Here is a 15,000-nt window from a genome sequence, read left to right as displayed (position 1 = left end):
GTTAGTCTTAGCCACTCCTGGATATAAAACCATTTTACTATTGCATTACATGAAACAATTTGGTATACTGTGTTATACTTGCTACTGATGAGCTGGTGGAATGGGTATTTCATGTTATTGGCTGCGTTCTGGCTAAAGTTGACATTTCATTATTTAGTCAGGATAGGGTTCAGCAGTCAATTCATTAAAAACGTCCAAATTGCTCAGACAAGAAAGTCTTTGCTCGCAAAGAAAAAGTCTTTGCTCTCATTTGTTTACATACAGAGTCTGACTGAGTCTGTTGACATTATTCTGACTTCAGCTCCTCAATGAAAACAAAAATCTGTAATAAGTCCAAATAACTTCATTTTCTGTCCAAAAAAGGCCTGGATAACACAGACAAGTATAATACACGGGGACACATGATCGTGTCATCATGCATTGCGAATTACATTATTATTGTCAATATAATTTTTATTTACCAATGATTTATTTTCTACATTGACTGGAATTTGTTGAAGAGGCCAAATGGAATGAATCTGATGTATTAACAAATGTCCTTGAGGGAATATAATAGTATTCATTATTATATAAAAGTTGTATCCAATTATTTTAGTAATGTGTGTTCAGGAAAGGTGACTAAGTACCTATGTGGTGCTGATGTCAGTGCCATGAAAACCACAGGTAGCTTAATGGGTTTCTATTAACATTGTGAAGAGTTTGCAGGTCAGAGTTCATTGCAATGGCAAACTTTCCTCAGATAATTTGGAATAATTTTTAGTGTTCTCTCCGTTTGTTTGTGTTTTAACTAACAATCATCATTTGAAGTACTAAAAACTTGTGTGTGGGTGCGGGACGTGTTTGAAGAGTCAGTATTCTGTCCAAATAACGTCTAATATGTCACTCTGCTGCCGGTGTCAGACATCTGATTGTGAAAAGCAGAAGAAATGTTCATACAAAGCATCAGTCATTTTTAACAGTGTTACATACCATGCACCCACTGCATACCCTGACTGGAAAAATGCAATAAACACAATAACCGCGATGTTGTTATGTAAACAGAACAAACTTTAGGCTAATCAGAGACGTGAACATAGTGAAATGAAACAACACAGAATGATAATTTGATTGTTTCAGCACACTCCGAAGAGCTCCAAGGTTAGTGTTCATGGAATATGTTCTTATCAATGTGCATTTTAAGATCCAAAATGCCCCCCTCCCCCGCTTTTGGTGCTACCCTGACCTCTGGCTGCAGCACAATAAGTAGGTGCAACATATTGGGTACTGAAATATTCACAAGAATCCATAGAAACTGAATCTTCATGTTGTATTATCCAATATTAGTTGTACAGATGTAAAGTCTATCTTATACACACTCATTGAACCAACAAAGTAAATGCAAAAATAGAGACTTGTAATTATTCCATATTTTGTGTAGTCAGTCTATATCAGAACACCTGACATACAATCTAAATAGTCCACAAGAAACCTCAAAGTGTTACCTTTCATTTGAGACCAGGATTATGCTTCTACACAAAGGGGTTCATGTGCAGTAAGCATTTGATTGTCAGTATGGATTTTGGATAACCAAAAGTCCTATGGGGAGTTTCCACAGGCATTTTACAAAACACATGAGCATACCTTGGCAAATAATGGTCTAAAGCACTCATATTTTCATTCTATATTGATCTACTTTTGCACACAGCTTCACAAGACCTGGTGCTAGGGCTCAGTTGTGTTTCTAAAGGATAAATCAAGTGACCTTGAGGGCTAAAATGTGGTCAGTTCAGAGATGCTTGTAATCCGGCAGAAAGATAAAACTATATTCTAGCCTCTGTAACTCTGTGTGAGTACATCACACAGTTATGTTGACTGTTTCCTATGAAAACTACAGGTTCTCACCTTTCTATAGAGGTCCAACACTTGATGGTAGGCCCCAAAAGAGGTGGGAACAATGCCCTTGTAAATAGGCACAGTGCAATTTCAGGCAAAAACTTTGGACTGTAACTAGCCTAGATTATCTTTTCATTTGCTAAATTGAGTAAGCTAAGTAGCAAGAGGGGCTTCAATTTCGTTAGGTTAATGTGTATATTTTAATTGGCTGCAGCCTAAAATTAGAGGAGTGTTGACACCGCAGTTCAGCATGTGCTGTGCATTTGTGTATCTTGGCATACATGCTGGACATGACATTGGGGGCGTGGCTGCATCGTACATACACAAGCCCCCCTCCCCCCCCCCCCCCCCACACACACACACATACAGACCCAACGTAAAAATAAAAATAAATAACTCAAATAGAACTGCTGTGCTGCATGCTACTAATATGCGGAAAGTAGAATTAGACTAGGTGGTGCAAGGGCTAAAAAGGACGCCATCTAGTTGAAGAGGTCTTCCAGTGTAACGATATGATACATCTTGTTAACAGTGTGAGAAAGGCCACAAGTTCACAGACGGTAGAAAATGGCCGATGAGTAACAACAGGGCAACTAGTGGTGAGGGCCGGATGTTGGCAGTATCAGCATTTTTCAACAATAAATATTTCATAGTCCATCCTTTACAGATAACAAGGCTCCTGTACAGATCTCCGTTTCAGCTGATGCCAGCTTTTTCATCTGCACTTTCAACAAACTTGTCCGACAGGGGCCCCCTGAGAGAGAGAGAGAGAGAGAGAGAGAGAGAGAGAGAGAGAGAGAGAGAGAGAGAGAGAGAGAGAGAGAGAGAGAGAGAGAGAGAGAGAGAGAGAGAGAGAGAGAGAGAGAGAGAGAGAGAGAGAGAGAGAGTGTGTTTCCCTGGTGTTCATTTCCTGTGTTCCAGTGCTTAGTTGTCTCAGCATGTCTTCCCCCCCCCCCCCTCTGAGCCGACGGGGTGGCGGCGTCACATCTGAAGGACAACTCCCCCTGATCTCGCCGATAAAAACAATGAGCGAAGGAGGGGCGGTGGAGGTGAGGACTCGGGAGGAGGGGTTTTTTTTTAAAGCAGATGAATAAGGACCCTGTTTTTATCTGTTTATTTATTTATTTAGTTAGTTTGCATTTCCTTGGCTATGAGAAGACATTCTGAGAAACTCAAGGACATGGGGTGTTGTTGCATACCTTTAGTAGAACACTGGATGAGGGTTAGAACAAGGAATCCGAAAACAATTGGATAATCGACTGGAATTTGTTGAAGAGGCCAAATGGAACGACACTGATGTATTAATGAATGTCGATGAGGGAATATAATAGTATTCATTATTATGTAAAAGTTGTGTCCAATTATTTTAGTAATGTGTGTTCAGGTGACTAAGTACCTATGTGGTGCTGATGTCAGTGGCATGAAAACAGCAGGTAGCTTAATGGGTTTCTATTAACATTGTGAAGAGTTTGCAGGTCAGAGTTCATTGCAATGGCAAACTTTCCTCAGATAATTTGGAATAATTTTGAGTGTTCTTTCTGTTTGTTAGTGTTTTAACTGACAGTCATTATTTGAGATACTAAAAACTTATGTGGGGCATGTGCTTGAAGAGTCAGCATTGTTGAAATGTGCACTTATGAAAGTAACGGCCAAGTGTCTGCCAATCAGTTTACAAGATCCTGCACAGTCTATTTATTGTCATTCAGTGCTCATCTCTTTTCATTGTTGTCATTTCCGTAGTCCAAATCTGTCTAATGCCCCGTCACATTTTGACATTGCCGGTACCCATGCGTGCCTTGTATGTGTCAATCTTCCTCCTGCAGTCTCTGTCCGCTGACTCTGTATTCATGTGATCCCATTACTGAGACTACACACACACACACACACACACACACACACACACACACACACACACACAAACACGCACACACAAACACACAGAGAGAGAGACCCTTTTACTAGATCAAGCACTCAGAGGCGGCCCTCTCTTGGCTGTCTCTCGTGGACTCTGATCGCTGGCAGATAGATCTGTGATGGATGTTGCTGTCACACATTACTCACTCAGCTAACACATTTCATTCCACACACCTTTCATGCATCAGATTTCAAAGGCAAAAAAATTGTAGACACTACTCATCCAAAATTAGACATCTTTAAGGCCTAAGAAATAAAGGGTTTTTACAGAAAATACAATTTTTGCTAAATACAATTTTTAGGGGTATTCTTGCAGTTTCATTGTATATCTTCTAACCTGCTGTGATGGTATGAAGTCATGTGAATCAAATTGTAAACACACTAGCAGCCCAAATCCATCACAGCAAATGTGCAAAAATGTGATAACCGCTTGTACACACAACACTGGCGAAAAATACACTGCTGACTTAAAGGCCTGCTAGGTAGTTGTTAGGTCAGGGGTCTCCAACCTTTTTGGGAATGAGGGCTACCTGAAGACCCGAAATCATATGGAGGGCTACTCATTTGAAACAAACATACCCTCACCCCTTTTTTGCGAGGGTAGTCCTCCTAAATAATAGGCCTATGTGATTTTTACTTTTAAATTATCAATATTGTGTAGGCCTATAAGTTTTTATATATTAAGCAACTGTATTTTCAACTTTAATATCAATAGCCTATGCAACACTACCAACATCTTTGTTCAGTTTGTTCATTTCAAAGTTTGCATGGGGAATCTAATCCAATTTTATTTAACAAAAAAAACAATATTTTTGTGCAATTAATAATTTGGGTTACAATTTGTACCCAATTTATAGCCACCCACCATTATGAATTCAGGGGTTGTTTAAGTCCTGATTTCAGTGGACAATTCGGTTTTAACATTTCAATAGTAATCGCCCATACCACCCTAACATATGAAAACTCCTTTTAAAATTTTTGCACACCTGAAATCTCTCCATGATCTGACAAAAAAGCTCATGCACAGTCCTGCTCAGTCATGCATGCCACAAAATTTTCAGCGCTATTATACGGCAGTAGCCTACGGAGGAGAAAGGGCCTGAGAGCTAAAGCAATTGTTTTTCAGTCCTTGAACAATCATGCAAGAACCGTATTTGACGAACATGGAATGGCCACAGAACTTTTGCAAAGATATGTTTCCATTGGCTACACCAGACGAGCAAGTTTTTCCCCCCTTTACTGTCTATGCATGCGAGCAGCGTGTATGCGCTGCGCTTCTGTTGTTTAAAGATTGAATGGGAAACGGATTTGGAGCCAAAGGCTAAAATGTAAAGCAGCTACGATTTGTAAGGTATCACCAATATCAATTTAATGTTACAGATGTATGGCTACATACATTCTTAAAATGGTTCTGGTCTAGAGTTAAATATCTATTGAAAATTTCACAATGGAGCGTGTTTTTAGAGCGTGATCTGCAGGCGACCTTTTGGCTATTTTTAGAAGGTGCGCTGGGGGCGCCTCAAAGCCGCCCCCGGGCACCGTGTTGGAGACCACTGTGTTAGGTAGTTGTTGATGTTCACAAGGGAAATCTGTTGGTGGTTAACTTAACTAAAGTCTGTTGGCTGTTATCTCACTGCTTTGAAATAAATAACTCTGTAATGCCTCTTTGAAGGTGAGTCTGCTATCCTAACCCCACAAGCAACAGCTCAGGAGGGTTCTCTAGCTGTCTGTTTAGATTTCACGCTTATATAAAAAAAAAAGTGTACACAGCTATGGTTCTGTAAATGGGCCATAAGCATGAGTCATAACATAAGCAATCCCTGCCAGTCAACACACTGTGGCAAGACTACGGAAATTTGATTGACCGAGGAGCTCAAATATCCACAATCAATCTTTTGTAAAACCTAATCATAGACTGCATTCTTAGGCAATGAATCTCATTTTCTGTTAGTGGATATATTTAAGGCCTTAGTATTGTCAGCCACTGACAGTAATATGCTAGGCTCAGAGCCTACAGTGGTATCATAGGGGAGTTGGCTGGGAGGAAGGAGTGTGTATTTGACAGATGATTGACATTCTGCTCCTCTGATCTTAGGTGTAACATCTGCAATAAAGGCTTCAAGAAGTCCAGCCACCTGAAGCAGCATGTACGATCACACACAGGAGAGAAACCCTACAGGTGCAACCTGTGTGGCCGCAGCTTCGTCTCGGCCGGGGTGCTCAAGTCCCACCTCAACACACACACGGGTAAGATGCGGTCAGTGCACAGGCTGGAAAAACTACATTTTGTCCAGCTCAGGGTTACGTTGAGCTGTATTAAGCAGTATTAAGCTGTACGCCTTTTACTTTTGGTACTTCTGAACTTCTGGCCCACAATGCACCTTCTGGTCTCTGTTGTATTTGAGTTCTACTTTTGTCCCGTGCCTACTCATCTCCACCCTTCTCTCTCTCTGTTTCTCTTATCCTCTGTCTCTCCTTGTTTTCTCTCTCACAGGAGTCAAAGCTTTTAAGTGTAATGTGTGTGAGGCCTCCTTCACCACCAATGGTAGCCTAAACCGTCACATGATCATCCACCTCAACATGAAGCCCTTCAAGTGCCCCATGTGCGTCGAGACCTTCCGTACCAACCTGCTCTGTAGGAAGCATCTGAAGAAAGATCACGCCATAGGATCTAGAGGTAGGACAGACACACAGGGTAGCTCTGATAGAACACCTGGCATTTACACATAAAACAGTCTTAATGTCAGATAATGCCCACAGAAAGGTTCTCTTCATTTGATTAGAAATGGTATTTTTTTCTGTTGATCTTTTGTTTGTGTATTCCTTTGTATTTGTCTAAATGTCTGTGTTTTTTTACCATTTGGCTTTTAGACTCGCTATTTCTCCTCAACTAGTTTAATGCCCATGTGCTTATGTTTGAGCTATTTTAGTTAGTCATCTCAGACCAAGTGGTGTCCTTGTGTCTTGTGTTGTTTAGGAGCCTATAGTTCCCACGGAGGCTCTTGAAGTTCGATTCCACACCCTATAATAGTGTCTTTGTTCCATCAGTGGTTCTTTATTTGTTTGTGTCACTATTGCAGTGCTGGGGGAGGAAGAAGGTGAGGACGAGGACAGTTACGGTCGATCGGGCACCAAACGGAACCGCGCCGGCATCATCACCTTCACCGAGGAGCAGGCGGCGGAGCTGGCCAAGCAGGAGCCGGACGATGCCGCGACGCTGTCGGAGAAGGTCCTGGCCCAGTCGGCCGCCGAGCGTGACCGCATCAGCGAGATCAAGGACAAGGCCGTAGAGCTGGAGACCGAGCCCAAGTTCGCCAACCGCTGTTCCTACTGTCCCAAGAGCTTCAAGAAGCCCAGCGACCTCGTCAGGTGAGCTCTTGGTGTTGTTTCTCTTTCACTATCTTTGTCTTTTTCTATTTGTCTTTTTTTTTCTTTCTGTCTGTCTTCTGTCTGTTTTTCTTCCCCTATCGTTTCTTTTCTGCTCTTCTTGTCAACTCCTCTCCCCTCCCTTTAGCAGTCCAATCCCGGCTCCTTCACTCCTCACAGGCCTGTCTTACTGTGTTCACGCTGTGAGCTGTCAGCGGCTGCTCTAGCCTCTTCTGTGTTTCAGCAGACACGACTCTGACCACTCAGCCAAATGCCACGACACCATCCGGCCAACCTCAACCCCCTGCAGATGAGCTGCTGGTCACTGAGTGTCTGTGTGCTCACCACATCCCCAAAATAAGCTCCCTCATCTTGTGCCAGCTTGTGACCTCAGACTGACTTTGTTCCATGTTTAGCGATTAGAAGAGGGAACTACGAGTGAATTTCGATTGGAGGGCAAAACACGTCCTAGCAGGCAGACTGCTGTCTGATGGACAGTGATACAGTAGCAGTGCCTCTGTAGATAAGAGGTAGTGTTTATTTGTATTCTTCTGAGTGAAGAAGGCATCTTAAGAGATGAGTGTCAAGAAATATTTCACCACTGAATCTGACAAGCACACCACTGACACTTTCAAGCAGACTTGATAAGCCTCTAAACCTCTCTTTTATTTGGTTCAGGCCCTCCCCAGACTTTTCTTGCCTTGTTTATCTCCTCAGTCGGATCAGAATATGTCTCTCGTGTGTCACAGAGTGATGGCTTGAGACTAGTGTAATTCTCATCATCCCCTTACACTGTGTCTCTTCCTCTTATGAGTGAAAACAAACAGGTACTGTGAAACTGTAAAGGAAGTTAAACTGGGACAATAAAACGCATTTATCATAGCCAATGTTGTCAAGTTGGCATGATGGTGGTGGTGATGATGATGATGATGGTGATGGTGGTGGTGGTGTGGAGTATGTGCATGTATGTGACTTCTTGTTCTTGTGTGTGTGTTTTTTGCAGACATGTTCGGATCCATACGGGAGAGAAGCCTTACAAGTGTGATGTGTGTGGGAAGAGCTTCACGGTGAAGTCTACGTTAGACTGTCATGTGAAAACACACACAGGTCAGTCGCTAATATATATTTTACATATACAAATATATTTTACTATTTCACATATTATTCATATTATGTTAATTGAAGGATTAACCACTTAATTGGTTAATCAGTTGTTCATATACATGGGCACATTATACACATACATACTGTGATAAGTGATACAGGAACTTACACACAAATATGTTCATGCCTTGTTTTATTTTCTTGTAATAATCTTTATCACATCGATAAAAAGACCTAAGTCTCTAGGCCTGTAGTGTCGCCTCTTAACGGGTCAGCTCCTGTGAGAGGTCATGTATCGTCTTTTTGCAGATTGTCTCGTTGTCTTCTCATTTGCGATGCTCCCTGTGCTCCACGTCGGTGTCGGATCACCCCCTCATCCATTACACTGCACTAAATCCCAATTTGCATACCTCATCTCCAGTGCTCTGTGAATTGGCTTCTTTTTTGTCTTTTTTTCTTTTGTGTTATAGCACAGCTCAGCACATTTGAACAGTCTTAGTAGAGACACAAGGCTGCTTAATATGCTCCCGTTTGTCGTATTCATTCCAGCAATTACCGAAAGCTCACCTCCCCAAGCCTAAGCCGCCAAAACTAATCATCTTTCATTTGCAGTGTTAGGCCTTACACAAAAAAAGCTCCTACGCCGAACCGTAGCCATTAGTCTCCAAAGACATGGCTTTTAGAGCGGTGTAATTAGGACTTTAAAGCAGGCTAAATTGAACGAAAGGGGCTAGTTTGTTGATTGCAAGACTGTTCAGGAGGCTGTGTGTGTGTGTGTGTGTGTGTGTGTGTGTGTGTGTGTGTGTGTGTGTGTGTGTGTGTGTGTGTGTGTGTGTGTGTGTGTGTGTGTGTGTGTGTGTGTGTGTGTGTGTGTGTGTGTGTAAACAGATCACTTATCACTGGTGAGAAGAACTCACTCACATACACATAGTGAGTTTCAGGAGTAGGGGAGGAGTAGAGCAGTGTTTTTCAACCTTTTTTGTGCCACGGCACACTTTTGACACTTTAAATGTCCCACGGCACACTAACATCCTGTGTGAAGAAAACATAAACATACCATAGCCTAAAATTTCAAATAATACACAGATATGGCCTTATGGCTTCTATGCAAGACCTGCTCAATAAAACAAGCGCCCTCTGTTTCATTTGTAGGTGACTATATCTAATTTAATTGTTGTTATGAACTGGATATGTGATTATTCTGTGAATACTGGATATGGGGCCCCCGTTGTACAATGCCTGCATACCACAAATAGTGCAATCATACAATCAATGAGAGCATGTGGTTATGAATTCTTTGCTTTTCTGGACCAGTGAGTGACATTTGGGTAATTTTCTGTGGCACACCTGATTATCTCTCACGGCACAGTGGTTGAAAAACACTGGAGTAGAGGATGAAGAGAAATGAGATTCATGTTTTGTATAATAATAATAATAATAACAATAATAATGCAAGTCAAAGGCCACTGCAGCATGGAACCAATTCAGTTCAAAGAAACAGCTTCTACCAGTACCTACATGCAAAGCTATTTTCTTGACTCTTGCATTCTCCAGCTGTCTCAGATTGTTACTTACTCTCAATAGTATTCTGTCTACTAACAATCACAACATAGCATGAGGTCAAAGTTGTTTCCCTTTCATGTTCCTGTAACATAAAAAGCCACAGAAACTCTCCGATAAAGTACCTGGACAATGACCGTTATTAGCGCCACTTGGTGGCACTCCCAAAAGCTATCCAGAGGCCATAGCCAACCCCCCATCCCCTTCGCCCTCTCTAACCAATCAGTGTTTAAGTGTTTGTGGTAATGGGGGCTCCTCGGTTTTTGGACCTCGGTGTTTTCATAAACTGTGTGCGTGTGTGTGTGCGCACATGCGCGTCTGTGTGTGTGTCTGCGTGTGTGCGTCTGTGCGTGTGTGTGTGTGTGTGTGTGTGTGTGTGTCTGTGCGGGTGTGTGTGTCTGTGTGCGTGTCTGTGTATGCACATGTCTGTGTGTCTGTGCATGCAAATAAAGCTTTGAGCTTTGTGTCTTGGTGTCTGCAGGTCAGAAGCTGTTTGGCTGCCATATGTGCCACACGTCCTTCTCCACCAAAGGCAGCCTGAAGGTTCACATGCGCCTTCACACGGGCTCCAAGCCCTTCAAGTGCCCCATCTGCGACCTGCGCTTCCGCACCTCCGGCCACCGCAAGACCCACATCCAGAGCCATATGAGGCCCAGCTCGGAGAGCAAGAGGGCCAAGCGCAGTGCTGGACCAGACCGCCTGTCGGCCAGGCACCACGCCTCGGAGGGCGACCCGACACAGGTCCAGAGCCAGGCCTCCCACCAGGCCACTGGAGGGCCGGCGCCAACGGACACCCTGCCTCCCGTGGGGCTGCTCCAGACCACCGGTGGCGACCCGGGGATCTACATCCCCAGCACCTCGGTCCTCACCGGTCAGTACGACCAGAACCTGCTGCAGTCAGGGCTGGTGGGCCAGGCCATCTTACCTGCTACCATGTCAGGTAAGGGTTATGACTCGTGTGTAACACCCACCAACGTAATAACTTCCCACCAACGTAATAAACCACTAACGCAATACAAATCTGCACAAAATCTGCACATTTTAAATGTAATAATCCTGCCAACGTAATCATTTTCCACCAACGAAATGACTTTTTCCTACTGCCAACGTAATAACCAAATTTCCCACCAACATAATAATTATTTGGGTTACGACTCGTGACTTGCAATTCTGTGGGAAGGGGCGTGTTAGGTAAAGCAGATATTCTAGAAAAAGAGGTCTCACTTTGAAGTACTTCGAGTGTCATCAAGTTCTTGGAGTTTTGATGCCCTCAGTCAAGAACTGAAGCTGAGTCATCAACTCGGAACACATGGCTCATCAGGATTTGGTCTTCCTTTGGTTTGGGTTTTTTGTCTTTCTTGGACCTTTCATCCTAGACTAGAAGCTCTTTTTCATTGAAGTTCTCCTGCAGCCTAGGACTAGGCTTGATCCATGTCTGGTAAAGTGGCCCTTGATGTGGAGTGCTCCAGGTTGTCAGTGAGCATCACAGAGAGCAGGAGACAGGTGGAGACGAGTGAAGTTGGACCTGGTGCCTTTAAGGCCCCCAGTGAATGCCTTGTCCATTTCTCAACATACTCACGTGTGCTCCTCCCACACACGTCACACACACACACACACACACACACACACACACACACACACGCACGCACGCATACCCCCCCTTCAACACACACACACACACTACCATCATTCATTCCTCGCACACATACTGTACACCTGTGCTCACACACAATTCAATAGACACGCTCTCTCACACACACACGCACACACACACACACACACACACACACACTCACACACACACACACACACGACTGCTCAGCATGCATCAAGTGGATTATCTTAGTCGTAACCCCAGCAGACAGCTCAGCTAAGAGCTCAGTGTTTGAGCTCCCGTGTGAAATCACCTAAGTCTCCAGGCTCACGCTGTCTGTACAGGGCTCTGAGCAGCCTGAGCCTAACCCCTGTAGTGCTCACTGAGTGCCAAACACATGGACCGCCGTGTTCAGGAAGTGTCAGTTTCATGTACAAGAGCGGCAGTATGACTCAAACAAGGATGGACAAGGCATGACGCTCGCAACCGCGTGAGAACATGTGTTCGCGAGTGTGAATAAGCTTGTTCTGTAATTAACACTCTTCAGGCTGTGGTGTGTGTGTGTGTGTGTGTGTGTGTGTGTGTGTGTGTGTGTGTGTGTGTGTGTGTGTGTGTGTGTGTGTGTGTGTGTGTGTGTGTGTGTGTGTGTGTGTGTGTGAGAGAGTGTGTCTGAGGAATTGTGTGTGAGCACAGGTGTATGTGTGCGAGAAATTAAGGATGGTGATGTGTGTGCGTGTGTGTGTGTGTTGAGGGGGATTATATATATGTGTGTGTGTGTGTGTCTGTGTGTGTGGGAGCACAGTGTTTTAGGAGACCACTTTTTGATTGCTTTTTCTTTGCATGACTGACTGACAGGCAGAGCCTCAGGGAGGGATGTGGATGTGGTTACGAGGGGGCCGATCCCCTCCCCCCACTTTCCCCTCCCCCCACTTTCCCCTCTTTTCTCTCCCTCGCTCCGCAGCGCAGTTCACAGCGTGCTGGGACCGCTTCGCTTTGATTCAATCCCACTCGCTCTGGAAAAACAAAACAACCGTGAAATGAATTTCCTGTCAGTTTGACGGGGAAAAAGTGAGTGAGCGAGCAAGTGAGGGAGTGGGGAGTGAGGCTGGCCAAGGGACTTGAGGAGGTGGGGATGGACGGTGATAGAGGGTCATTTTCATTTCTGTGAGAGGGAGTTTTGCCAGGTGTACCCAGTAAGCCTATAACTCAGAGGGAGAAGAGGAAAGGGAGAAGAGGAAAGAGAGAGAAAGAGGGAGAGAGAGGGAGAGAGAGGGAGAGAGCAGGGAGCCTGCTTCTGAAAAGAGAGGGAAGAGGAGAGAGAGAGAGAGAGCAAGAGAGAGAGCAGGGAGCCTGCTTCTGAAAAGAGAGGGAAGAGGAGAGAGAGAGAGAGAGCAAGAGAGAGAGCAGGGAGCCTGCTTCTGAAAAGAGAGGGAAGAGGAGAGAGAGAGAGAGCAAGAGAGAGAGGGGGGAGCCTGCTTCTGAAAAGAGGGGGGAAGAGAAGAGCGAGAAAGAGAGAGAGAGAGAGAGAGAGCAGGGAGCCTGCTTCTGAAAAGAGAGGGAAGAGGAGAGAGAGAGAGAGAGCAAGAGAGAGAGGGGGGAGCCTGCTTCTGAAAAGAGGGGGGAAGAGAAGAGCGAGAGAGAGAGAGAAAGAGAGAGAGAGAGAAAGAGAGAGAGAGAGAGAGAGAGAGAGCAGGGAGCCTGCTTCTGAAAAGAGGTGGAAGAGGAAAGTGAGAGAGTGAGAGAGGCAGGGTGGCTGACATGTAAATTGTGCCACCTCTCTCATCTTATCTCCATGAGGCAGAGCTGCCCCGGACCACCTCCTCTCCTCACCCCTCATTCTCATTAGTGCCACCTCAGCCGGAACACAGAGACCGAGAAGGAGACAAACGTTCCCAAATCTGGGGGCTGGCGCCGGGTGACAGAAAGAGAGAGAGACTGCGACTGAAAGAGAAGAAACGCCCCAGAGAGAAAAAGAGGAGAATTACTGTATATCATGGGACCGATAGTGGGTGTGAGAGAGAAGGGTTGAGAGGAGGAACAACAGAGAGATAGATAGAGGGAGGTAGAGAAAGGGACAGGAAGGAGAGATGTAGAAAGAATGGAGGTGAACCTCAGGGGAGCCCCAACGTGTGGAGAGACTAGAGTAAGGGCTTAAGGTGCACAAACCAGGGATTACTCTAAAACAGACGCTAACTCTGGTAAATGCAACACTCTAGGGGTGTGCTTGTTCCTGGATAATCTACCCATAATTCTAAGTTTGTGTGTGCCTGTGTGTGTGGGTGTGTGAAGATTGACCACAGTGAAGAGAACCCTTGACATTATTAACAGTTTGATTGTAATAATAGTGTATGTGTGTGCGTAATCAATGCTTTTGTGTGTGTGTATGTGTTTTCCCAGCGGGGGGTGACCTGACTGTGTCTCTGGGTGAGGGTCTGGCCACTCTGGAGGGCATCCACCTGCAGCTGACGCCTGCCAACCTCGTGTGCCCCAACGTGCAGATCTCGGGCATCTCGGGCATCGACGCCAGCAACATCAACAACATCACTCTGCAGGTAGCGTTACAGACACAAAGAAACACATTGTTTGAGGTTTCTTCGTGCACTAGTGTATTTGTGTGTACGTAAGTGTGTGTGTGTGTGTGTGTGTGTGTGTGTGTTTCTTTGACCTTGTATTTGTATTTTTGTAGATGTATTTTTTGTTTTCCCCCGAGTGGGTGTGTGTTTGGGTTTTTTGGAAAACAGAATCTCCCGTGCATGTAAATGCATTTGAGTGAGTGACGGTGTAGGTATCGGAGTGCAGGTTTCCTGTGCCTCTTCCCTCTGTTCGCACTGCTGTATATCCTCAGAGCGCTTTACATCCACGTGCCAAGCAGGGATGTGGAACTATGCTGTTAAACTTCAAAAGCAGACATGAATCCTTGCAGAGAGCAGATAAAAGTGAATAACACATCTGCTGCTGCTTGTTGCAGTGCAACAAACGGCTGTGTTTATCATACAAGTAATGCCTGATTAGCTACACAGGTGTGAAGGCTACTACTTCCACTAGTATTTTTCTTAAAATACTCCCCTTGGCTTTACTTATACTTTACTTATTTTGTGTTGTATTGTATTATTTGTAAAGGTAGCATTTAATGTTTCACTAATGGCCTCCTTTGACAAGATTTGGGAAAGATTCTTGAAATATTGAAGTCTTTTGAGTAAAGCTTGAATGGGGGGCATTAGTTAAAAGGCTACAATCTTTCAAGAATCTTTCTCAAATCTTGTCAAAGTTGTTGGATGTAAGGTGGCCATTAGATGATCTATTGGACTGTAGCTTGAATGTAAAATGAATAAGTCCATGTTTTTATCATGTTTTTATCTATGGATTATGGCGATGTTATGCGTTTAGAACTCATCACTGTGGTTTATATGAAAAGGTTGGATGGCCATCATTACCTGCAAGAAGAGAGCAACATTGCATGATTTTTATTTATAAAGCTTTACTTGATATGTTACCTCAATATTTGGCTAGTTTGTTTTCCGTTAGATCTTCTGCGCAATCTGCGCACTCGTTCACAAAATGTCCTAACCTTGACTGTCCCATGTTAGAAC

The 15,000-nt window shown here is 44.3% G+C and overlaps 1 protein-coding gene across 1 annotated transcript in view; it reads left to right on the top strand.

Moving 5' to 3' along the window:
* The window catches only part of znf236 (zinc finger protein 236), an 84,461-nt gene that overhangs the window by 36,074 nt on the left and 33,387 nt on the right, over positions 1–15,000 (top strand). The window contains exons 18-23 of the mRNA XM_076280325.1: positions 5,882–6,033; positions 6,281–6,463; positions 6,867–7,155; positions 8,156–8,259; positions 10,298–10,756; positions 13,808–13,962. Of these exons, the coding sequence (XP_076136440.1) occupies positions 5,882–6,033; positions 6,281–6,463; positions 6,867–7,155; positions 8,156–8,259; positions 10,298–10,756; positions 13,808–13,962 (1,342 nt within the window). The remainder of the gene's footprint in view (positions 1–5,881; positions 6,034–6,280; positions 6,464–6,866; positions 7,156–8,155; positions 8,260–10,297; positions 10,757–13,807; positions 13,963–15,000) is intronic.

Source organism: Alosa pseudoharengus, unplaced genomic scaffold (assembly GCF_046254945.1).
Source record: "Alosa pseudoharengus isolate Yale_2024_CS ecotype anadromous, Long Island Sound unplaced genomic scaffold, YU_APseudo_1.1 YU_APseudo_1.1_scf_12, whole genome shotgun sequence".
Classification (NCBI taxonomy): Eukaryota; Metazoa; Chordata; class Actinopteri; order Clupeiformes; family Clupeidae; genus Alosa; species Alosa pseudoharengus.
The sequence above is the reverse complement of the archived record's forward strand: the minus strand, read 5'-3'. Positions and strand labels throughout refer to the sequence as shown.